The sequence below is a fragment of the Dasypus novemcinctus genome, chromosome 4, assembly GCF_030445035.2.
Source record: "Dasypus novemcinctus isolate mDasNov1 chromosome 4, mDasNov1.1.hap2, whole genome shotgun sequence".
In the NCBI taxonomy this organism is placed as follows: Eukaryota; Metazoa; Chordata; class Mammalia; order Cingulata; family Dasypodidae; genus Dasypus; species Dasypus novemcinctus.
In genome coordinates, this window is record NC_080676.1 from 166,508,954 (window position 1) to 166,532,635 (window position 23,682).

Sequence of the window (23,682 nt, forward strand, 5' to 3'; positions counted from 1 at the left end):
CTCCCCGCCTCTGAGGGCAGCCACGCACCTGTTGGCAGCAGGAGGGAGAGCGCACGGCCAGGGAGTCTCAGCAGATACAAGCATGGAGAGCTGTGCCGTCTGCTGCCACAGCTGTTTCTGGCATCTGGCCCTGACTTCTTGGGTGTCCAGGGCCAGGGGAAAGTGGCCATCAGCATTCCCTTCTTGTGGCAACTAGAATGGACAAAGGAACTCAGACAATACAGAAAAGGAAAGCCTGCATCAGGTCTAGTACTTCTCTCTGAGAAACAATCCATGTATAGAATGAAAACAAGCCCCAGCCCCAGCAAGGAGCTCCAGTGTGCCATGTTCTAGTCACCCAGCGGCCCAAGTGGGTGCCGCCCCTCCCCACCCCACCCCACCCCTGGGGCCAAGCAGCAGCTCCAGCCAAGGCCATGCCCAGGCCGAAGCAGTGAACCGGGGCAGCCAACACCCAGAAGACACCGCCAGGCACTTCCCACCACTCCATGATCATCCCTGGGATTGAGGGGCAAACAGGAAATAACCAAACAAGGATGGACAGTCAACCAAAACGGAGCAAGCCTTCTCAAAAGACCAATTCCACAGAAAAGAGGACACCAAACAACCAAAAATGGTTGTTTGGAACATCGGAGAGAAACTAAACTTTTAAAAAGAAACCTGATTAAAATCCCCAAAGGGGCAAAACTCAGGATCTCTGTGCAGACAAGAGTCAGCACAGGTGTGAGTAGGCCATTCTTGGAAAGGGCTGCTGGCGAGGCGGGCCGCAGGCTGGGCTCTGGGGACCCCTTCCCTAACTCAAAGGGCTGCTCACGGCATCTAACCCGCTAGCACAAACGTGGCTCGTGCCTGCACCCTGCTTTCCTCTTGGAGTCTAGGTACGTGCCAGGCAGAGGGGCCCATGTAACCAGTCCCCAGTAAAAGCCCTGGGCACTGAGTCTCCAATGAGCATCCACACCGGCTATCATGACTCACTTTCTGGGGAATTCTGTGTGTCCGTGTGACTCCACAGAGGGGACTCCAGAAGCTTTACCTGGTTTTCCCCGGACTTCGCCCCACCCGCCTCTCCCCTTGGCTGACTCTGCTCCGCATCCTTTCACTGTCATAAACTTAGCCACGGTACGACGATGTGCTGTGTCTTGGGAGTCCCCCGAGCAAATCACCAAACCCCACGTCAGAGTCTTTGGTATCAAGGTGCTGGGTGACAGGGGCTGGCCCAGGAAGGCCACCCAGGTGCCAACACTGGGGCCAGGGCTCCAGCATGTTTCCCCCAAGGCAGCCTGCTCTTATTTTTCCACACGGTTATATAAAACAGGACAAAGAAAACACACTCCAGATTAGGGGGAAAATATATAACTTTATTTCTAACAATGTAATTAAATTCCACCACAGAACAAGAACATCATGGGATTCTTTTTTTTCTGTTTAATAAATACAAATGAATAAAAATACTTGGTTCTGCAAAGAGACTGCTGCTCTTCCATTCCCAAATTTCATGGAAGCCTGATGGGCAAATGCCCTCTGCCGGCCCCTGCTCCAGCTGTGACACCCCCACACCGCCTGCCCACCTGCCCACACCACTCCTACACTCCTTATAGGAAGGGTTACACCTTGTAAATACACCTGTAAACACCATTTAGGCACAACACTTCGTCTTTCCCCAACCCCTTCTTAATACAACTTAATTTAGACGATTCCCTTCTGAGAAAGAAAAATCTGGTTTCTACAGAGGCTCGATCTGGAGCCCCCTTTACCCAGCAATTGTTAACACCATGAAACTGTGTGAGGTTTCAGCAAGAGAGACTATCTGTCCACTGCATACATCATTAAAAGGGCAGGAAAAGGATCAAAGGTAAGGTAAAATCTACTCTAGGTCTGATAGACCATCCTTATTTCAAAAATAGAAATTCCTATTTAAACTTGACCTGCTGGAGACAGGTAAGTGACCGTCACTGCTCACAGGGGCCCCAGGCTGTGCTGCAGAGCCCCAACCGCATCAAAACCACAGGGCCCAGGAAGGGCCTCTGCTGGTCCCCACGTGGCCTGGGGACCGCGTGCCCCCTCCAGGGCCAGTGGTCAGGACGGGGACGTCTGCACTAACCACGGACGCCCTCCCCTCCCGGGAGCACCAAGAACGGTTCTGCCAACAGGTCAAGTTCCTGGCGCAACCACAACGTGCAAAAGCTTAGAACTTACCAGTTTTTAGGCTGGAGAAAAACTCCTATAGATCCAGAAGAAATCTCCATTAAAACGTCACCTCTTGTATGCCTGCTCTAAAAACTCACTAGTAGTTAAGACATAAATGTCAATCTTTAAGAAATGTGATCACAAAAGAACTCTTGGTCTTTACAAACAGCAGTAAACTTTTTTATGTAACCCATTTTCCATTAATCCACATTTTTAAAAAACATTTATTTCCTGAAAATATGTCTAAGTGTGCGAGTTCGTAATATACAACAAATGAAAAAGATTTAACAAGATTTTAAGAAAAACGTCTGCTCATTAGATGCGGTACCAGAAGCTGCCAGGTCCCCTCCCGGCACACGGTGGACACAGGACTGGCCTGCGCTGGGCCTTCACGCCCCTGCCCCTCGGCTGCTGCCACAAGGACCCATTTCCTGGAAGAGCAGCCCTGCTGCTCACCCACGCAGGGGCGGCACGCTTGGCCTGCGGTGGGCAAGGGGCGGGAGCCGCAGGACACCGTGGGAGGTCCTGCCTGCTCCCGGGGGCTCCCCGGCTGGGCAAGGCAGGGCTGGCAGCGCTGGGAATCTACCTGAACCCTCCAGGGAAGACTTCAAAACTGCAGGAGGCTGTCATTATTCTACATAAATCATAATTTCAGAGAAGCCTATTTGGGGTAGGGAAGTTGGGCAAAAAAAAGATGCTGTGGTCCAGCAAATCTGCCTTTTTGGTAGTAGCACAGAGTGCCAGCGTCACTAATCGTTCCCGAGGAGCAACCCTGGAGGCCGCCGGGCGGCGGGGGCTCTGCGCACGTGCACATGCAGGGGTGGGACTCAGAGCCCCAGGGACTTCTGGACAATCTGCTTGGCGATTTTATAAAACTGCTCTCGGTCATCCCGCCACATCTTGGAAGCATCCACATTTGCTCCACTCTCATCGTTGGGCTCTGAAAGAGAAGGGGGCATTCGCCATGTAGAGGAGGACGTGTGCAGTCAGCCCCTGGGCAGGAGCTCCCGTTTCCTTCAGGAGATGACCCTGGAAACAAGCAGCATGGCCCGTGGTGCCTGTGGAGACGGGGAAGCCGAGGGCAGTGCAAGGTCAGCACGGCCACTCCTGCAAAGTGGACTAGATGTATCCCAGGGCAAAAAGATCCAGTCTCATGATTTCTACATTTTGAGTGTCTAAAATGCCAAAACAATCAATCATTTCTCTTGCTCATTTTTAGCACCCGACAAACTACACGATCCACCAACTAATTTCATACACTGATGATGCTCTCAGTACAAATCACTTCTCCTTAAGGCAGACCCTTCTAAAGGAAATGGCCCCTTAGCAGAGCCGCGTGTTTGGCCTAGGGCAGACACCTGGCCCCGTCCGTACCAGCTCATTCACGGTGGCACCTGAGGCCCGCAGGCATTCTAGAATTTGGATCAGGACACTAGGAGAGCAGTTGGGGCCTGCCAAAAAGAAGGCAAGAGCCAAGGGCCGTGAGAAGCTGAAATTAAGTTCTGGAACAAAAGCTGCAAGTCAGCAGCAGCTACGAAGTACAGCGGTGCCCGCGTTAGAATAAAGGGAACCTACTGCACCAGAGCAATGCGGCCAAGGAGGCCCAAGTGAAATGGCAGCAGACGCAGGAGCAAGGACGTGCAGCGCCATGTGGCTCCAGGCACTTTCAGCTCCTTGCCAGGCCCTGGGTCTCCTCACTGGCAGTCCTCCTTTCTTAAGCTGCCAGACTGAGACCCTCGTCCTCCAACCAAAAAAAAACTGCCCTCGTAAAATCACTGTCCCACCTTGCTGCTTCCTGCCTGCCTGCCACTCACTCAACAAACCCTTCCTCGACACTGACCATGAGCTAGGCTTTGTGCGGGCACGAGGCAGAGAGAAGATGTGGCCCCTGCTCTCAGAGCATGAGCAGCGGGGCAGACAGACATGCCAACTGTGCTAAATGTGAGAAGGGAAAGGGCAGGACAGAGGACAGGATTCATGGCCTCTCTGCAACAAACACCTGGAGGGAGCCCAGGCTCCCCACTGTCTGATGGTGGTCGTGCAGGCACAGGGGACCCCAGTAGGTGCGCACAGACAAGTGGGGGGGAAGGGGCACCAGGGTAGGCCAGAGGCAGGATGGGGAGGCAGTGTGGCAGGAGGGACAGTGGTGGGCCTGGGCAGGTGTGGACACCGGCACTCTGTGGTGAGGGATTATAGTCGATAAAGCTGGAAATCACAATTACAGCTAGAGGTGCTTTCCCACAGCAGTGAGTAAAGAGGACAGGAACAGTGTAACAAGGTACCACAGAAAAGACACGTCTGAGTAAGTTCAAAGACAGAGGGATTCAGAGCACAGCTGCAAGTAAAAGCCCCCTGGGACTCCTCCCCTGCCTTGGGTGGCTTCCTTCTGCTCTTCCTCCTGGTGTGACACCCACCCTCTGCCTGCCATCACCCGACCCTCTTACCAGACGAGACTCCCCGCCTCCCCTTCAGGCAATGCCCTGGCTGAGGAGTGGACGCACAGCCAGCGCACCCCTGGACAGCCGCAGGGACACAGGACACCTATGTACTTGCAGCATGCTACCTCCATCAGAAGACGGCATGTACCTGCAGCATGCTCACTGCCATCAGCAGGTGTTGTATACCTGCAGCATGCTCAGCAGGTGACATGCACCTGCAGTATGCTCACCAACATCAGTGGGTGACAGCTACATACTTGCAGGATGCTCACCTCTGTCAGCGGGTGATGTGTACCTGCAGCATGCTCACCACTGTCAGCAGGTGACACCTACGTAAGTACCTGCCAGCATGTTCACCTCTGTCAGTGGGTGACGTGCACCTGCAGTGTGCTCACCTCCGTCAGCGGCTGACAAGTACCTGCAGCGTGCTCACTGCCACCAGCGGTGACATGTACGCACCTGCCAGCATGCTCACCACCGACAGGAGGATCTTCTCCACGCTCTGCACGGGGCTCCACCGCTCGGCGCTGCTCTCGTAGCCCATGGGGTCGTCGCCAGGGGCGTGCAGGATGGAAATGCAGACTCTCCCGTCAGGATAGACTGCAGAGGTCAGAAGAGGCAACAGCTCATCAGGAGGAAGAGCACCAACAAGGAGCTCCTCCTTGTCAGCCCCAAGCTGTCGGCACAGCTAGCTGGAGTGCCGCCTGAGGCTCACGATCCCCGCCCAAAGCCGCACCCAGGCACCAGAGCCCGCCGAGGCCTCAGTGGACGCTCACGCGCGGACAAGGAGGCTCCTCCATACTGACCAGGTGCAGCGTAAGCCGACCCTCGTATGACTTTTTTTTCAGCATTATATCCAAAATGAAAGGTTATTTGGCAGTGAAATATCACCAAAAGAGCCAATGTAATTGGGGTTATTAGCAATACTTCACAACTGTTATCTTAGCTATTGCTAATTCTACCACTAAACACAGAGTAAACTGTAAAATCCAGGTCCACAGGACTGGAAAGGAGGCAACAGGGATTAAATATCCAGGAAAAGAAGGGGACTGAGATTTCCCTTGGTAGCTTATTTTCATAGAAAGATCGCTGTCCATACTACCTGGAGATGAACCGTAGGTCAAAATCGAATCCTTTCATCATATAGCATCATTTACAAGACACCCAAGAGCTTAGAAGGGACAAATGTATTTCATTTGTATATAATTAGGATGTAACCAATTCTATCAAGGAAATTACAAGCATCTGTGATTTTTCTTTTACATATACTTAGGGAAACTCTCAGATGATTCAGTGTGTGTGTGTGTGTGTGTGTATATATATGAATATATATGTATATGTATATATATATATAGTATCTACCCAGAGAAATCCACCTGGATACTCAACTGTAAAATTATAAGGCCAAAATATAATAATGGAAAACAGGCAATTTAAAATAAATTTATGGAATTTACCTTAATTCATCAACTCAGAATCTCACCAAAATTGAGTGTTAATAGTTATCACTTACCTCCAAAGAGCCTTTCTTTTACACCCGATCCCTCATTTTCTCCATTCATCATCCTCCACTGTTCTAGTGGTTACTGCCCTGTGGCTAACCAAAAATTGTATCCACACATGTCACGGGAAAAGGTTAAGAAACTGAACGCTGATTTATCACAGACACCAGGACGCCAGCCTAGAGTCCTCATTAATTACAGAGTCTGGAGGCCTAGACTCTGAACAACTGTCCCTGCACTGAAAGCAGAGGAGGTGACAAGTTTTCGACTTCAGCATCGCTTCCCCAGGGTGACAGTAATGGCAGTGAGCGACGCTTTGGAAACGCAGCTGTGGCCACTTCCACGCCTGTGTCCATGCTGCCCTGCTACCAGGAATACCCTACCTGAAATGCCCTGCACACTCTGAACTCTGCCACCAAAACCCCGCCCACTGGCATTCTGTGGACATCTCAACGTCCCAAGGGCCAGGGCCACGCGACACGTGTCTGCACTGCCCAGCCAGTCCTGCTCCTAAAAGGCGTCCCCCACAGCACTGAGCCCCACAACTTGGCCTCCTAAACCTGACTCCATCCGCCCGCTTCACCACCAAGAGCAACGCTCAGTTCCAAGCCACAAGCAGCTCTCCCCGGACCCCTCCAGCCGCCCCGCACTGCCCCTCATCTGCTCTGCCGCCTTTTCAAAAGGCCACACCGAGCACACTGTCCCCTCGTGCACTCAGGATCCGTCAACGACTTCCACTGCTCCTAGGAAAAAGACCAAAGTCCTTCCAGGTGAGAGCTCCCGGACGGCCAGTCCCCTGGGGACGATCACTTGCTCACCACTGTAACCCAGTAACTCTCTATACATGTGAATCTTTTAAAACATTTGCTGACAGATGTAATATACTGGTAGACCTATAAAATAGTTCCCCTCAAATTATTCTTATAAAAAATAAAAACATAGTATAGTAAGACAGAATTTTAAAACTCTATATTAATTCTATGAACATAAAGAATAACTATCAGGTTAATCTTCTTACTACATATCCACATAATTTAATCATTTTATTAGCTGTAATCTACCTCTTAATACCATGTCACTAGAATTTTTCTGAAAAATGTATTTATCTTCAATACAATCTTATTTTAATTTTTTAGTTATCTATGACCCTCTCTGTATGGTTGCATATGTGGTTAATCAAATTAAGATTAATGACCTCTTCAACAGACTCTTATCTCTCATCCATAATGCATCTTTAAAACTTTTTATGTTGTCCCATGCTCATACCAAAGCAGACAGCCGTACAATCAACCCTATATACTCATCACCCAGCTTAACAATTGCTAACAGCCAATCTTCTTGAAGGAATGAATGCTTCTATGTATCTACTACGCGCTCATGGAATTGAATACTGATTTGAGAAAAGTACAAAGTGGTCTCTCTGACAAGGAAGCGCATTATTTACATGTAGCAAAATCGGCAGAAAAATGAGAAGTCCCCAGTCAGGGTTCAGGCAGCTAATATGACAGAAGAGGGGATTCCCTGCAGGTGGGGTGGTCCTGAGAACCTCTGTGGCAGGGGTGGGGGGTTAGGTAGGGAGGTGCTCAGAGGGTGGTGCCTGGGGAGATATGCCCAAAAGGGTTTAATTATAAACCAAGCAAGAAGTCAAAGGCTCAGGAAATTCTATAAATTCTCTCATGGATTAAATGAGCCTTGGCTCTTTGATACCAGGAAAGTACAGGAAAAGGAACTGGCTTCAAATAAGTACATACTGTATTTCTACCAAATAGTTTATCTTAGTGGTTTTCTTTTCCACAGCTATTAATGGCAATAGTAACTTATAAGAAGGAACATTATTCTAAATACTATCACTGAAAATAGAAAACATTTCCTTATTATCTATCTATAATTTCTCATTAGTAAAAGGAAAAATAAAAACAGCAGTTCAGGAATTTTAATCCCTGCTATTGACACTTTTTCAACTAAAACACAATACAAATTTATTTAAATGGTGGGGTTTTTTTTTCTTTTTAAAAGTAAGGTATGTTTATTTAAATTTAGTAAATGACTTAAAAAAGAAAAAAAAAATCCCACCATTGAGAGACCCACTTTAACATTTTGTACTGATCATTCCCGTATTTGACTTTTTAAAAAAAATTTTTTAATTAAAGTTAATAGATCACAAGGAATGTTACATTAAAAAACATAAAAAAACAAAAAACCTAAGAGGTCCCATATAACCCACTCCCCACCACATCATTTTTGTAAATTGTATTTTTTTTGAAGATATATACATCACACAAAAAATGTTACACTAAAAAATATAAGAGGTTCCTATATACCCCACACACCCCCCACTCCACTCCTCCCACGCCAACAACCTCCCTCATCATTGTGGCACACTCATCACACTCGGTGAACACATTCTGGAGCTGCACTACACAGACAATAGTTCACCCTGTAGCTTGCACTCTTCCCCAATCCATTCAGTGGGTTGTGGCAGGATATAAAAATCCAGCATCTGACCCTGCAATATCATTAAGGCAACTCAAAATCCCAAAAATGCCCCCATATCACATCTCTTCTTCCCTCTCCCTGCCCTCAGCAACTACTGTGGCCACTTTTGCCGCCTCAATGTTAAAATTTCTTCTATTACTCATCACAATAGTTTCATAGTAGATTATCAGTAAGTCCACTCTAGTCCATATTTTATTCCTCCATTCTGTGGACCCTGGGATGGGGATGTCCCCTCCACCTCTGTATCAAGAGGGGACTTAGATCCCACATGGCTGATGGATGCAATTCCTCTGCTTACAGGTGTAGGCACTCTCGGTTCCCTGGTGTGGAGGACGACCATCTTCAACTTCCTGTTAGCTGACCTGTCTTCCCGTATTTATATATATATATTTACAATGGGGTTTTTCCCCCAAGAAATGAAATTATAATATTTGCTTTCCCAACTCAATATATCACAAATATCATTTCAATCATTAAATATTCCAGATCATTTCAAATACCTACACCGCATCCTACCACATGGATGAGTTCACTTTAATTCTGTTGTTGAAAATTTGGGCTCTGCCATCGCTCACCATCGTCAACAGCCTTGTGACAAGGCCGGGGTCAGATGAACCCTCTGTATTCTGTGCATCTACCCAAGCCCACGCCCAGCAACAGCCCACTCTCAGCAGAATGGCCGGTCAGACCATACCTGGTTCTAGACTTCTGTCTTCTTTTATCTACACTCAACTATCCTTCAAAATCAAAATCATGGCATTAACATGGTAATTTACTAAAATTCAAAACACTAGAAACAGGCGTCCATGCCATGACTACGTTTCATGTGATTCTATCATCTCTGAGCCTCTTCTGCTACCATTAAAACTTCAAAAAAAAAAAAAACACTTACTATTGGGATGAAACATCTCACAGGTAAATCTCATCTTTGGGGGACTTAACGGGTAATCAAGTGGAAAACTCAAGATGGCAGGAAAAACACCAAACTCAAAACAGGTATCTTCCGGGCCCCTAGAAAACAAAAAATAAGTATACAGTTAAACTGCAAGCTAGATTTTACAATGTTCACCTTAATTCAGAGAAGAGTTAAGGCAATTTCTATTGCTGTACAAATTCACAAGTAAAGATGACCTAAATAACAGTGATGAGTTGTTGCATTTCCCCTCCCCCAAAAGAAAACTGTCTTATTTTCCCAATCCAATCTAGCTTACATCTTACGTTCAATCATAATGTCTGAAATCCTGGCACAGTTTTTACATTAATAAAGGCAAGAGCTGGGGCAACAGACCCTCTTATAATAATAGAATTGGAAAAGAGAACCGCCATCATTACAAGTTCCTGGATTTTGTGTGTGTGTGTAGGAGGCACAATTACATTTTAGGATAAAGATCAGAATTACGGGACATGTTATAGCAAGATACTATGGTACTTAAATAAATGAGGGGTTAAAAATTGTTAAACCAAACTTACTTTTCATTTAGTTTTTAAATGTGTGTAGGAAGTGGTTTCTGAGTGCACGTGATCCCTGACCTAGGCTTATGCAAAGTCCAGGCGCGCATATGCAAAGCAGCCGTGCCAGCCCAAGCCCACCAGCCCAGCGCAGCCACGCCACCCCGCCATGGACGCAGCACAAGAGCAGCTGGCAGAGATCACCTTTTGCATACATTCGTACATGCACACGCCCTGGGCAGACACCTTTGCCACCTGTGAAATGGCAGCAATGCATGAAAATGTTCCCAGAGCCCTGTGCAGACGTTATAGCTATGTGTGCAAGTTAATGCCATCTTGACCGAGATACATCAGGCCAGCAGCAGAGACGAGGGACGACTGAGAGAACTCCCCCTGCCCCAAAACACATTTCACTAACAAAACACACATCAGAGTAGTTTTAAAAGATCTTGGGGTGGCGGACTTGGCCCAGTGGTTAGGGCGTCCGTCTACCACATGGGAGGTCCGCGGTTCAAACCCCAGGCCTCCTTGACCCGTGTGCAGCCGGCCCACACGCAGTGCTGATGCACACAAGGAGTGCCCTGCCACGCAGGGGCGTCCCTGCGTAGGGGAGCCCCAAGCGCAAGGAGTGCACCTGTAAGGAGAGCCACCCAGCCTGCCCAGGAATGGCGCCACACACACGGAGAGCTGACACAGCAAGATGACGCAACAGAAAGAAACACAGATTCCCGTGCCGCTGACAACAGAAGCGGACAAAGACGATGCAGCAAATAGACACAGAGAACAGACAACCAGGGTGGGGGTGGAAGGGAGAGAAATAAATATTTTTTTAAAAAAATATCTTGGGCAATCTTTACTATTGGAACCTTTATAGGGAAACAGAACCACTGAGAGGGAGCTACAGACACTGGAAGAGTAGAAAGTACTCGGGTGAGAGCCATGGATTCAATAAACAGGAAAGCAAAGTGCATTCTCTTTATATGCACTGAGAAAACAAGCCTCTGGGTAACACTTCTATGGCAGGAACCATCCCAGTCAGCTCAGATCAGAGACCTGCTGCTGCCTTTCAGAATGAATCCAATGGGGCACATAAAAAATATCAAAGTATATTTATTCTAAAGCAATCTTCATCTAAGAAAAAGGTGGGTTTTTTTAAAAAGTGAAAAATTGTTTTAAAATCTTCTTACTGAAATTATTTTGGTTCAGAGAAATTAATAAAAATAAAGTTCTGCAAATATTAGAAACAATATCTATACAATTAAAGGGAAGAGACAAAAAGAGCACAGCACTGAACAAAAAGCTTTCACTAACATCTGGAGAACTCCACTCCGGGCTTTCGGTGGGACCATGGCAAGATGCCAAACTGCTGCCGGGCCTGGGGAGTCGGCCCATGGCACACTGACCAAACACTAACGACACAATGAGCATGGCGTGGGGCCAGCTCTGTCAGTTTGAAAGACGAGCCTCAGTCCTGCCAACTGTGTCCTTGCCACTTTTGGGGGTGATGGTCATGAACGGCGCCTGTTTTCAAGGAGATGCCAGCCCCAGAGCCTCGGCACAACTGGGCCAGGAGCAAACGCCACGTGAGGCCGAGCGTGAGGGTTAGTAGCAGCAGCCACAGACCCTCCACCCGAGAGAAGTGCTGCAGCTGCTCTGGAAAGAGCGTCCATCCTGGGGACGCTGCCAGGTTCACTACTCCCCAAGAGGACTGCAGGGCCTGCCCTTTTAACATAGCCAAGGGCGCTCGCCACCACTCCAAGCCTCCTCAACAGGGCAAGAGCTCAGGGCCAAGTGCAAGTGCCGCTCCACGACCACAACCACACATCTTTTCGATGAATGAGCTTCAAGAACTAGCATTTACCTTTTACCATTAAGCAAAGCTGGGAAATCCAAGGATGAAATAACTTAGTCAAGACCCTAAATCAACGTAATAACAGAGTTAAGAAGAGAATACAGTTCAAACTGCTAAAGCAGAAAGCCGAGCCAGTAAAGACTTGGACGCTGACGGTGATGTGGCTGACCCAGGAAGGCTTGGCATCACCTGTGAGCTGCTGGCACCTCCGAGTCTGGAAGCAGAATACCTGTGCAGTGTTTCTGTATGAGCCAAATGGTGTTTGCTCAATTCTTTGATATAGTTCTTTGTTTCTCATAATAGGGCTTTCTTTAAAAATAAAAAAAAATAAAAGGTCAGTCATGGCAGTCCCAGAAGCAGGATCAAACATTTCCCAAAGTGCTTCCGCACTGAGACATGGGAGCTCTTTCCAAACGCTCAGGTTCGCTAATGGCTTGAAGCTGCGTTTTCCTCTTTGCCAGAACGCCCCCGGTGCCAGGGATAAGTGTGCACGTCTGCCGAGGGGAGCAGGCACGAGCTGGCAACCTGGAGAAACCCTCTGGTAGTAAACTATTGAACCGGAGACCAGCCAGGACTATGCTGTTTTTGGACACGTCTTATTACCACAATCCCAGGACAGCCTCACTTCTCTTTCACTAACTTAGGTTCATCTCAAAATCTTCAGAAGGAAAAAAGAAAAAAAAAAAAAGGAAGGAAACAGCACATATTTACCTTTGACATATAAGAAGTTTTCAAAAAGCTACAAATTATGTTCCACCTTTGTTGATTTAAATGATCGCCTGAGTCATTTCACAGTCATGAGGTTTGAATTTATGGAATTTATTTCCGAAGAGTGTTAGCATAAAGCAAGATAACCAGACTGCACGCTGAGAGAGTCGCCTGGCTGCTGGCGCTGGATGGCGTCTTTTAGGTAAAGAAGATGCTGAAGTGCAACACCGCAGCCGTGGGCCGGGCAGTAGGCGCGCAGGTCTGCTGCCTAGTGCAGCCTGAAGAGTTAGGTCGCCTTTAGCCCCTGGCTCTGCCTGGACAGCAAAGCAGCAGGCAACAGTAGGACACGAGGGAAGGCTACGTGCTGTGCACGCTGCAGGGCGCTGGGGGCGCTGTGGGGAACTGCAAGGCGCCACACCACCATCCCCCGAGGAGCCCCGGCCCAAGAGCCCACAGGTGGCAACGAAGCCCCCCATTCCCCAGCCATACTGTGATGGAGGCCACCAAAGAACATGGTCACAGAGGCACAGCCTCAAGCAGGGCCCAGAGTTTTAACTAACAGAGATGCTGGGTCCACTAAGTAGCACTTATACTTAAGCTATATCATTATGGGATGATTAGCGCCCGAAAATTGCAGCCCCCTAAAGCACACCAAAGGCAGGCACTACTTTCTGGGCATCCTCCACATGAGGGGCCGCGACCCAAGTGGGCCTGGGGCCATGGACCAGGCAAGGGGACAGGCCTGGGGCTGCCACCCACCCCTTCCCTTCCTGCCCCCAGGCCTCCCGAACACCCACCCACTGTGCTCTCCGGATAGGGACCCACAGCACCCTGTAGCACCCCTCTGTGCCTCCTGGCTGGCACCTGGGCACCGACCCAAATGCCCAGACCACCCCCCCCACAGCCCCAGGCGCGCTGCCGCCCTGGGCAGCTGATGGGGAGGGGTCCTGCACCCATGCTCTTAACCCCACGAGGGTAGAGTGAGAACATGGATTTGGGGCAAAGGGTGGGCTCCGCCTCCAGGGCAAAGCAGGGGGCTAGCCGCTGACCCCAGCACAAACTTCAGGCTCTGAAGGAGACCAGTGTGTTTCCTTTCCTCTTTTTCTTCTGGTGTTTCCTTTTTTCTTTTTTCTTTTCCTAAGTGTCCCGAAGAGATTTAACGTAAAATGCAATACTAAGAACCTGGGAGAGAAGTAAGAAGGGAAAGCTTTTTGGAGAAATTATGATAGTAGCAAATATAGGTTTTGCACCATATAATTATTTTCGTTGTTTTATCTGTCCAAAAGGGGACAACAGCCTTACCATAATTATTTTTTGCAATAAGACATTTTTGGAAAGCTTTAAACCAGACATATTTGAATGATATTTTAATGTATACTAAATACATTTATCAATTACAAAAACTTTGGTGAATTGTGACATAGAAAATTTTTACATCAACTTTAACCTTATTTAATTAGAAAATTTATGCATTTTGAAAAATATTCAATTGAGGAAACATATAAAATAACTCCCTGAATGGCCTCCCTGATGTAACTATACCTAAGAGTTTGGTTATTCTCCCAGGCTTTTTTCTATCTATGTATAAACTCATACACATCCTCACCCACAAAACAGGATCCTCTTAAAAATTTTAATTGTAGCACAGCATGGCTGAGAGGGAAGATTTTCCATGTTCATGGACTGGAACACTTGGAATTGTTAAAATGGCAATTCTCCTCCAAACTGATCAAAGAATCAAAGCAATTTCCATCAAAACCTCAGCAGGTTTTCTGTGGAAATTAACAGGCAGATCCTAAAATGTAAATGTAAAAGACCCAGAATAACCTAAAAATCTTGAAAAAGAAGAACAAAGTTGGAGGACTTGTATGTCCCAATTTCAAAACTCACTATACAACTATAGTAATCAAGAGGATGTGGTACTAGCTTAAGGATAGACAGACTAATCAATGAAATAGAATTCAGAGTCCAGAAATAAACACTTAGATTTATGGTCAAGTGATTTTTGACAAAGGTGCCAAGGCAATTCAACAGGAAAAGAACAGTCTTTTCAACAAATGGTGGTGGGACAACTGGACATCTACATGCCAAAGATCAAAGGGCACCTACCTAACCCCACGTTCAGAAAGTGATTCAAAATGGATCAATGGTCTAAATGTAGGAACTAAATCTACAAATGTCTATAAGAAAAATCTTTGTAACCTTGGGTTATATAGGCCACCAAAAGCATGATTTATTTTAAAAGAAAACAAGATGCTAAATTGCATTTCATCAAAATTTAAAACTTTTGAGCTTCAAGATTCCAATAAGGAAACTTAGAAACAATAAAAAAAGTGCAGACTGGTAAAATATTTGAAAATCATAAATCTGATAATCATGTACCTGAAAATCATGTATGATACATCCAAAACATATAAAGAACCCATATGACACAATTAAAAAATAATTAAAAATGGGCAAAATCCTGGGTTAACAGGAAAATAAGAGCATTTTCTCATGAACTATAACAAAAGTACATAACCTGGTGTTAATAATAGCAGGGATGTATGGAAAAAATATACCATTCTTTCATAATCTGTAACAAATGTTCCACAACAATGCAAGGTATGCATGGAGGGGTGATGTATGGGAATTCTGCACATGACACGATTGTTTTATAAGTTCACAACTTCTCCAGGAAAAAATATATTTATTAAAGAAAAATAGTGGGCAAAAGGTCTGAACAGCTCGCCAAAGAAGAAATATGAATGGTAATTAAGCACATGAAAAGATGCTCAACAATCACTGGTCATTAGGGAAATGCAAATCAACTCCACAATGAGATGTCACTTTATACCCACCAGAACGGCTATAGTCAAACAATAACAAGTATTGAAGAGTTTATGGAGAAACCTGAAAATGCATTGCTGGTGGGAATGTAAAATGGTGATCCACTCGGAAAACAATTCCACTGTTGGGAATCTACCCAAGAAAAATGGAAATATATACCCACACAAAGAGCTGCATGCAAGTGCATTACTCAAAATACCCAAAAAATAAAAACCAAAACAAGCATACAAACAAAACTAAACATCCATCAACTGGTGAATGGCTTAACAAGATGTGGTGTATTCATATAACAGACACTGAGAAGTCTCAAACGCATTATGTTAAATGAAGAAGCCAGTCACAAAAGATCAAATATATCATGACTCCATTAGTATGCAATGTCCATAAAAGGGAACTCTAAAGTCAAAAGGCAGAGTAATGGTTGCTGGAGCTTACTTTTTTTTCACTTAATCATACATTGGAGACATCTTTCCGCACCAGTACATAGATTTTATCTAAATCTTTTTAGTGTTTCATGGCTTTCCACTATATGGACATTCCATAAATTATGGTGGGTAATGATGTTTCCCATTTTTTTCTATCACATGACTTGCAATAAACTTCCTTGTATAAAGATCTCTGTAACAATTCAAGCAATCCCTAGATTTTAATATCTTACTTTCGCAGGCCACACTATCCACTCTGACAGTCTTCCTTACCCTAGAAAGCCTGCTGTGATACTAACATCTGCACCGAGCGCCAGCCAAGAAGTGCGGCAGGAGGACAAACAAATGGCGCTCCTAGAGTCCGTTGCTGGAAACCAGCTGAAGAGCCTGGGGAAATCACATCACCACCCAGGCCCCATGTGCCCTCCAGGAGCATGGAGGGTAGAGCCCTTCAAGAGTCCCCAGCCACTCATAAGGGGGAGAGTCTTCTCATTTGACCACAGCCTCAAAAACCCACTGGTCTGCAGAGGTGACTGCAGTTAAGCCACGGATAGTCAGAGGTGACGAATGCCAGCCGCTCTGGGACTGCAGGGTCAGGGCAAGGCAGCAGAAGCCAGCAAGAGTCCAAGAGACATCACACCTTCTCCTGCCGCTGGCCGTGAAGAGCTTCCTTCCCTGCAGGGCTCTCTGCTCTACAGAAGAGCATCCACCACCTCTTCCGCTTAGTGGTGATGAGTGATGCAGCCATGGACTCCAGAGCTGGAGGGACCTTAAGCCGTTTGTCTAAAGCATGCAGAACCTCTTTGGGATCTGAGTACGCAAAGGCCAGAGAGACAAAGTGCCTGTTGACCAGAAAACCATGCCACCAGCATATAGCTACGGCAGGTCCATGTCCCTTAGCCTGACCCCGCGCAGCAATTACAGCCCTTTGCCATTGGATCTTGTGCTCAAGCTCTACCCTAAGCTCAGCAGTAAGCAGCTATTTTTCAACTGTTCTGGATATAATGTTATGAGAAAGAGCTGCATGAGAGGCCGCTTTTAATTAGCAGTGGAAGCTGTGGCAATTTTATGAGCTAGTTCTTCTCTTATTCCTTAATCTGTCATATTCTCCAGCCTAGTCCCATAACCCCACTCTCTCAGGGTAGAGATTGGGGATCGCCAACGTCGCACCCGTGTTACCAGGCAGAGGTCCTGCCACAACAGAGCTCTTCCCTGCACAGCCAAGAGGTAGAGGCTCCGTAGGCAAGCATGCCTGCAAAGGTCGACAGCACTGTATTTCAAGAAAATCACACAATCATGGCTTTTAGAAATACTAGGGTTAAGGAGGAAACCCTGGAAACCATCAAAGAACAAAAAGAGGGAGAAGGAAAAACTCTTACTAAGGCAGTGAAAAACCAGCCAGCTGTCTGCCAAAAGAGCAGGGTAAGCAAATCGATGAGAGGACAGTTAATTCCTTCATAGATGTTCTAAGTACATTCGTAAACAGTCTCTTATTTGTGCAAGGATCTGGAATGTGACCAAAACCCACAAACTCACCAGATTTGAAGCAGGGGAATTCCATACTAATGTAAAAGTCTTATTCAAACATTAAAGTGCTCTGCCTAAAAATAGTTCTAATTACTTTTTAAGACAGGTTTTCAAAATATTGGTTTAATTTATACTGTTTATCTAAAATTAGTAAGATTTACCCCACCAGATTTTTAACAATGCACACTTCTGAAAAACGATACTGGAAGGCTAAACTGTTCCTTTAATGTATATAAGCCAATATCTCCCAAATATTGAAGAAAATGCAGGTGCATACACTTGCACAATACCCAAAGTCCTCTGCACTCAGAAAGGACTTCCAACAGTGAGCTGACTGTACAAGCAGGCTGCAGCACCCTTGTGGCATGTGTGGGTGTGTGTATATGCCTCTGCTAATACAAAAAGAATATATGTGCTACATTAAGTGGAAAAAGCAGGTTACACATCAGTTCTTACAATATGATCTCATGTTTATTTAAAAATAAAAAGAGCTCTTCATAATACAGGCACACAATGCCATGTTCTATTAAATGTAAGCCACTACTGATTTCTGAGACTCATCATCCATTTTATAACCGTATTTTGGGGCATGAAAGATACACTAGCACATTAGATGCAAATATAGATAGTTCCTTCTAGAAACATTTCAACACAGAGGGAAAAAAATGTGTATCATAATAGGCTCAAGCAAACAGGTATTACAAATAATCAGGGAAGACATATACCCAAATGTTAGACATGCTGTATTTATCTAGAAATGGTGCTTACTGATGAGTTTTGTTTTTTTTTTAAAGATTTATTTTTTATTTATTTCTCTCCCCTTCCCCCCCCCCCAGTTGTCTGCTGTGCCCATTCGCTGTGTGTTCTTCCGTGACTGCTTCTATCCGTATCAGAGGTACCGGGAATCTGTGTTTCTTTTTGTTGCATCATCTTGTTGTGTCAGGTCTCTGTGCGTGAGGCACCATTCTTGGGCAGGCTGCACTTTCTTTCGCGCTGGGCGGCTCTCCTTACGGGGTGCACTCCTTGTGCATGGGGCTCCCCTACGCGGGGGACACCCCTGCGTGGCACGGCACTCCTTCCGCGCATCAGCAATGCACATGGGCCAGCTCCACATGGGTCAAGGAGGCCCGGGGTTTGAACCGTGGACCTCCCATGTGGTAGGCGGACACCCTATCCATTGGGCCAAGTTCACTTCCCTACTGAAGAGTTTTTAAAAAACATTTTGCTCATTTAAAAAAACCTCACTTTCACATCTATTTTCATGAATTAATCTAATCTCCCCAGACAACATTTAGGAGCAATTTGTTTCTCAGACTAACATGAAGATCATTAAGAACTAATGTGAAATAATCACAAAAGGCAAATTCAGAAAATTTGCTGACATTTAAAATTAGGTCCTTAAACCAGAGTGCACCCTTTCTCCACGTACATGGAAATGAGCCCTAAAGAGAACCACTGATTCTCTACCACTAGGTGCCAAAAGCCCCAGCACATATGAACATGGTACAACCTGCACAGATGCCATGCTCAACGCAAAGGTCAGACGTCCACAAGATTCACCTCTCCCTCCACTCATGACCTGCTATTCAGCCTTCCAATGAAACAAACATAAAACCAACCAGCAAATCAGAGCTAGTTCAAGTAACTTTTGGTCATGGTATTTTGCCTGTGTTCCCCAATTTAAACACACACAGACAGACACATACACATGCATGTGTGGCCACTCTCAAAAGGTAGGGCCATGGGCACCCCAGACCCAACTCCCTAAGGCAAAAGGAAGAGAAATAAAGGGCTTGGACCATTGGGCCAGAGAACTCTAGAACTGGAGGTTGATTTATTTCTCCATCCAAGTGACATCACTCTAAGTTAAACGTCTAGAATGGAGTCAGGAGCTACATGCTCAGCCAGCCACAAGGAGAACATAGCCATGTCTCAGTGTCACAGACAACGGAGGCCTGCAAGCCCAGGGAAGAAACAGGGAGCAGCAGCAGAGGACAGAAGTGGGCAGGAAGAGGAGAGGAGGAGAAGAGAAGAGGAAGAAGGCCCAGTCCAGTGGGAGGGGAGGGCTGAGGCTGGACTAGCAGGTCCAGTGCAGGCACCCATGTCCTAAAGGTTCTTTTTCTCATGGTCAAAACTTCTGGTGCTAGGGTCTTCATAAAGTCAAAGTCACCTAGACTATTTGAGACTAAACCACCAACATCACACAACAGGGAAGCAGAAGTGGCTCTAGCAGTTGGGCACCTGCCTACCATACAGGAGATCCTGGGTTCAGTTTCTGATGCCCCCTAAAGAAGACAAGCAAGAAAGCAAGCTGACGTGATGGGCTGGCACAGCAAGTTGATGTAACAAGATGACCCAATGAGATGATACAATGAAGAGACACAACAAGGAAACACAACAAGCAGAAAGAGAGATGGCTCAAGCCACTGGGTGCCTCCCTCCCACCTGAGAGGTTCTAGGTTCAGTTCCTGGTGCCTCCTAAAAAAAGACAAGCACACAACAAACAGACACAGAGAGCAGAAAGCGAGCACAAACATTGGGGGGGGATAAAGAATAAATCTTTACAATAAAAAGATCATGCAACATTCAAAATTTATTATTTTAAAACCGTGTATATATATGTACAACTAAACTTTTCTTTGGAAAAAGACATTTTCATTTCTTTGGGAAAATTTTTCGTATTACTTTCTGCTTTCAGGTAAACAGGTTGGAGAAGAGCAGAAAGCTAAAGGATTAACAGGTCTAAGATCCAGTAAAGTTTAAAAACTAACTATACAGGTGATTAACTTACATGATCAATGCCTCCCATTCAAAAAAATTCTCTTCATTCATGGGGCCTGCAGGGAAAGAAAAAAATTTCATAACATTTTAACTTTGAAGGCAACTTTAGCAATTAGAAGTAAACTATAAGGAAGTTAATTTTAGTACCTTACCTGCCACAATTCCTTCTGGAGGATTCAGTGTTAATTCTACAAAATTGAAAAGTTAAACCATTACTAAACAGAATATAGCTGTATTAGCATTTAACAATACACTTTTTTTTTTTTTACAGATTTATTGATTTATTTAATCCCCCCCCCTTTCCCAGTTGTCTGTTCTCTGTGTCTATTTGCTGCTTCTTGTTTCTTTGTCCGCCCGCACGGGAAGTGTGGGCGGCGCCATTCCTGGGCAGGCTCTTTCGCACTGGGCGGCTCTCCTTACATGCACACTCCTTGCGCGTGGGGCTCCCCTGTGCGGGGGACACCCCTGTGTGGCAGGGCACTCCTTGCGCGCATCAGCACTGTGCATGGGCCAGCTCCACACTGGTCAAGGAGGCCCGGGGTTTGAACCGCGGACCTCCCATGTGGTAGACGGACGCCCTAACCACTGGGCCAAGTCCGTTTCCCTAACAATACACTTCTTAAAAGTACACAAGGCTGTGTATTATGCAATGTGTACATTAAGAGATGGAATGTTTGAATGCCTGGTCCAGGCATGGTTCTGCCAAGTGAACAGCTTTTTATATCAGAGAAACACAAACTTTCAGATCTATAAGCCTTTTCTAATTACAAATGAAAAAAAGAAACAAAAAAGGTTAACTGTCTTTCCAACATATTCATGCTGGTTACTTTACTTAAAGCCCATAAATTGAACACGGCCAAATATTTTTCATGGAATGGCACACCTGTCATTTTGAGAGTTGGAGAAACCTTTGTGAATGTGACAAACCAGAAATATGAACCAGAACTTAGGTTTCACAAGTATGACATTGTCAAATATATTAAACGTTTTATAGGTTAGTTGTCGATCTTCAATACCAACTCCACAAAAGGAGGATTCCCCACAGATGTGATCTCTACAGAACATCACACTTGAGCAATGAAATTAATAAAAATAGTAAGAACAACTCAGCAGCAGCATTTCTCAATAACTTAAGCTTTAACAGTTGTTGAAAAACTCAGGGGAGAGGTCTGTTGGAAGCTAACCGAGTAGGAAGCTGCAGGAGTCAGTCCCTCCACAAAACAACTATTGAACTGGCAGGAACTGTCTGAATCAACTATTTTGAAATTCTGGAGTCTAATGGTACACTTGCGGCAGTCAGGAAAGAGATGGTGGAAGAGGATGATAGAATACAGTACACACTGGAGGATGACTCCTCCTGGCCCTCACTGTCACCCCCCACGCCCCATAAACGAGGCAGGCAGCAGTGGGGGGCTGCAGCCCAGCTCCTGGTGCAGCTTGCTACTGCCAGGGTGGGCCATAAGGACCAAGTCCTGCCAACTCCAGGGCCGTGTGGTCTGATGGCAACTATTGAGCAGCTACTTCAGATCACTGGGGGACTGGCTCTGGGGAAACTACTGTTCCAAAACCCTCTTGGACAAAAGCAGCGAAAGAGTCTTAAAGAAGTACTATCTTTTTTTTTTTTTCTTTCTCTTTCCATTCCCTCTTGGGATCAAACATTGTTTGGAAAACACAAAAACTGATGGCTCAAGCCCTCAAGTACAACAACAAATCCTAGCAATCCCAGAGGAATGAAAGAAGTGGATTTCTAGGGTTAAGGCAATGTAATACTCAGAATGTCCAGTGTGCAACAAAAAATACAAAACACACAAAGAAACAGGAAAGTATAGCCCTTTCACAGGAAAAAAAAAAGAACATGCCAGAAACCACCCCTTAGGAATTTCAAACACTGACACTATTAGTCAAAGATTTTCTATCAACTTTCTTAAACATGTTAAATGAGCTAAAGCAATCCATATGTAAACAACTAAAGGAAATTAGGAAAACACAGTCTGAACAAAATAAAGTGATGGAAATTATTAAAAAAGAACCAAACAGAAGTTGTAGAGCTCCAAAGTACAGAAATTAAAATGAAAAACCTCAGATTCAAAGCAGATGTGAACAGGTAGAAGAAAAAATCAGTAACCTTGAAGACTACTGAAATCATCCAGTAGGAGGGGCAAAAAAAGGAGTAACATAGAAAAGGGAGCAGAGGCTGAGGGGACTATGGTACACCATCAAGTGTACACACACACACACACACATCACTGGAGTTCTAAAAGAAAAAGACAGAAAAGAGCACAACAAGTACCTGCCATTTTTTTAGCATATGCTGTTTGCAGAAAAATGTTAAGACATGATTCAAAAGATCGCCAACCCTCAAATCTGCCCATCAGCCCACATCACCCTCAAACCGCCCAGTGCCCCACCACCAAGATGCAAATGTAACAGAGTTCCGCTTGCACCTCGGAGAGATGTATCTGAGACAAGTTCTCCTGTCTCCTGAGAGGCATGTCTGTGCTGAATAAACTTTTTCTCATCTCAGAACTTAGGATCATTTAATTGGAATAGTGCACACCGGGCAAGGAGGCACATGCAGTCCACAGCAGCTGCAAAGTGAGGACAGCATGCATAAAAACTGTATTTCTACAGATGAGCAACTTAGAAAACGCCAAGTCTAGAGACCAATTATAATGGAAAATACACAGAAATTTTTAAAAGATGTGCAAGATCTCTAACAATAGAAAACATTGTTAACAAAAAGTCATGAAAGACCTTAATAGATGATGATTATATCATGTTTAGGGATTAAAAACTCATTATTATAAACATCAATTCTCCTTAAATTGAATCTACAGATTCAGTGCAACCTCAGTCAAGATCTCAATAAGTTTTCTTGTTTGAATTTGACAAGGTGATTCTAAAAGATATATGGAAATGCAAATGACCAAGAATAGCCAAGACACTCTTTAAAAAGAATAAAATAAACCTATAGACTATCAAGACTTTAAGACTTTAATTATAAAGTTATAATAATCAAGGCAGTATGATAGTAGCACAAAGATAAATAGAGCAAGAGAAGAAAAGAGAAAGTGCACAGAAACAGAGCCATACAAATATTTACTACACTGATTTACTGCATAGCACTGCAGAACAGAGATGAAAAGGAAGTCTATCCCATAAATTACACTAAATCATTAAGACCAAAAGAATAAAACTTTATCTCACACCACATACAGAAGTAAAAACATTTCAGGAAAAAAAAAAGGGGGAAAAGGGGAAAATATTTTAACAGTCCCATCACCAAAAAAGACAAATGGGAATCAAATAAGCACAGGGAGAGATGCTCAACATTGTGTTCGGTAATAAAATACATATTAAAACACAATAAGACTTCTGGGAAGATGGCGTTGGAGTAGGTAGGCAAGGCTCAGCTTTCTCACAAAAACAAAAGAGGAAAGGCAAAAAGCTGTCCCATGGGAGCTGCTTTGGGGATCTGCAGACCAGAAGAG

General features: G+C 45.3%; 1 protein-coding gene across 2 annotated transcripts in view; it reads right to left on the reverse strand.

Annotated features, from left to right (window-relative positions):
• Positions 1 to 1,334: 1,334 nt before the first annotated feature.
• UBE2G2 (ubiquitin conjugating enzyme E2 G2) overlaps positions 1,335 to 23,682 on the reverse strand; it is a 51,373-nt gene continuing 29,025 nt past the window's right edge. For both annotated transcript variants that reach the window (XM_004477216.4, XM_071214997.1), the window contains 5 exons: positions 20,344 to 20,379; positions 20,202 to 20,247; positions 9,513 to 9,631; positions 5,082 to 5,222; positions 1,335 to 3,124 (listed from right to left, as the gene is read on the reverse strand). In XM_004477216.4, coding sequence (XP_004477273.1) covers positions 3,012 to 3,124; positions 5,082 to 5,222; positions 9,513 to 9,631; positions 20,202 to 20,247; positions 20,344 to 20,379 — 455 coding nt within the window. In that variant the 3' untranslated portion in view covers positions 1,335 to 3,011. The remainder of the gene's footprint in view (positions 3,125 to 5,081; positions 5,223 to 9,512; positions 9,632 to 20,201; positions 20,248 to 20,343; positions 20,380 to 23,682) is intronic.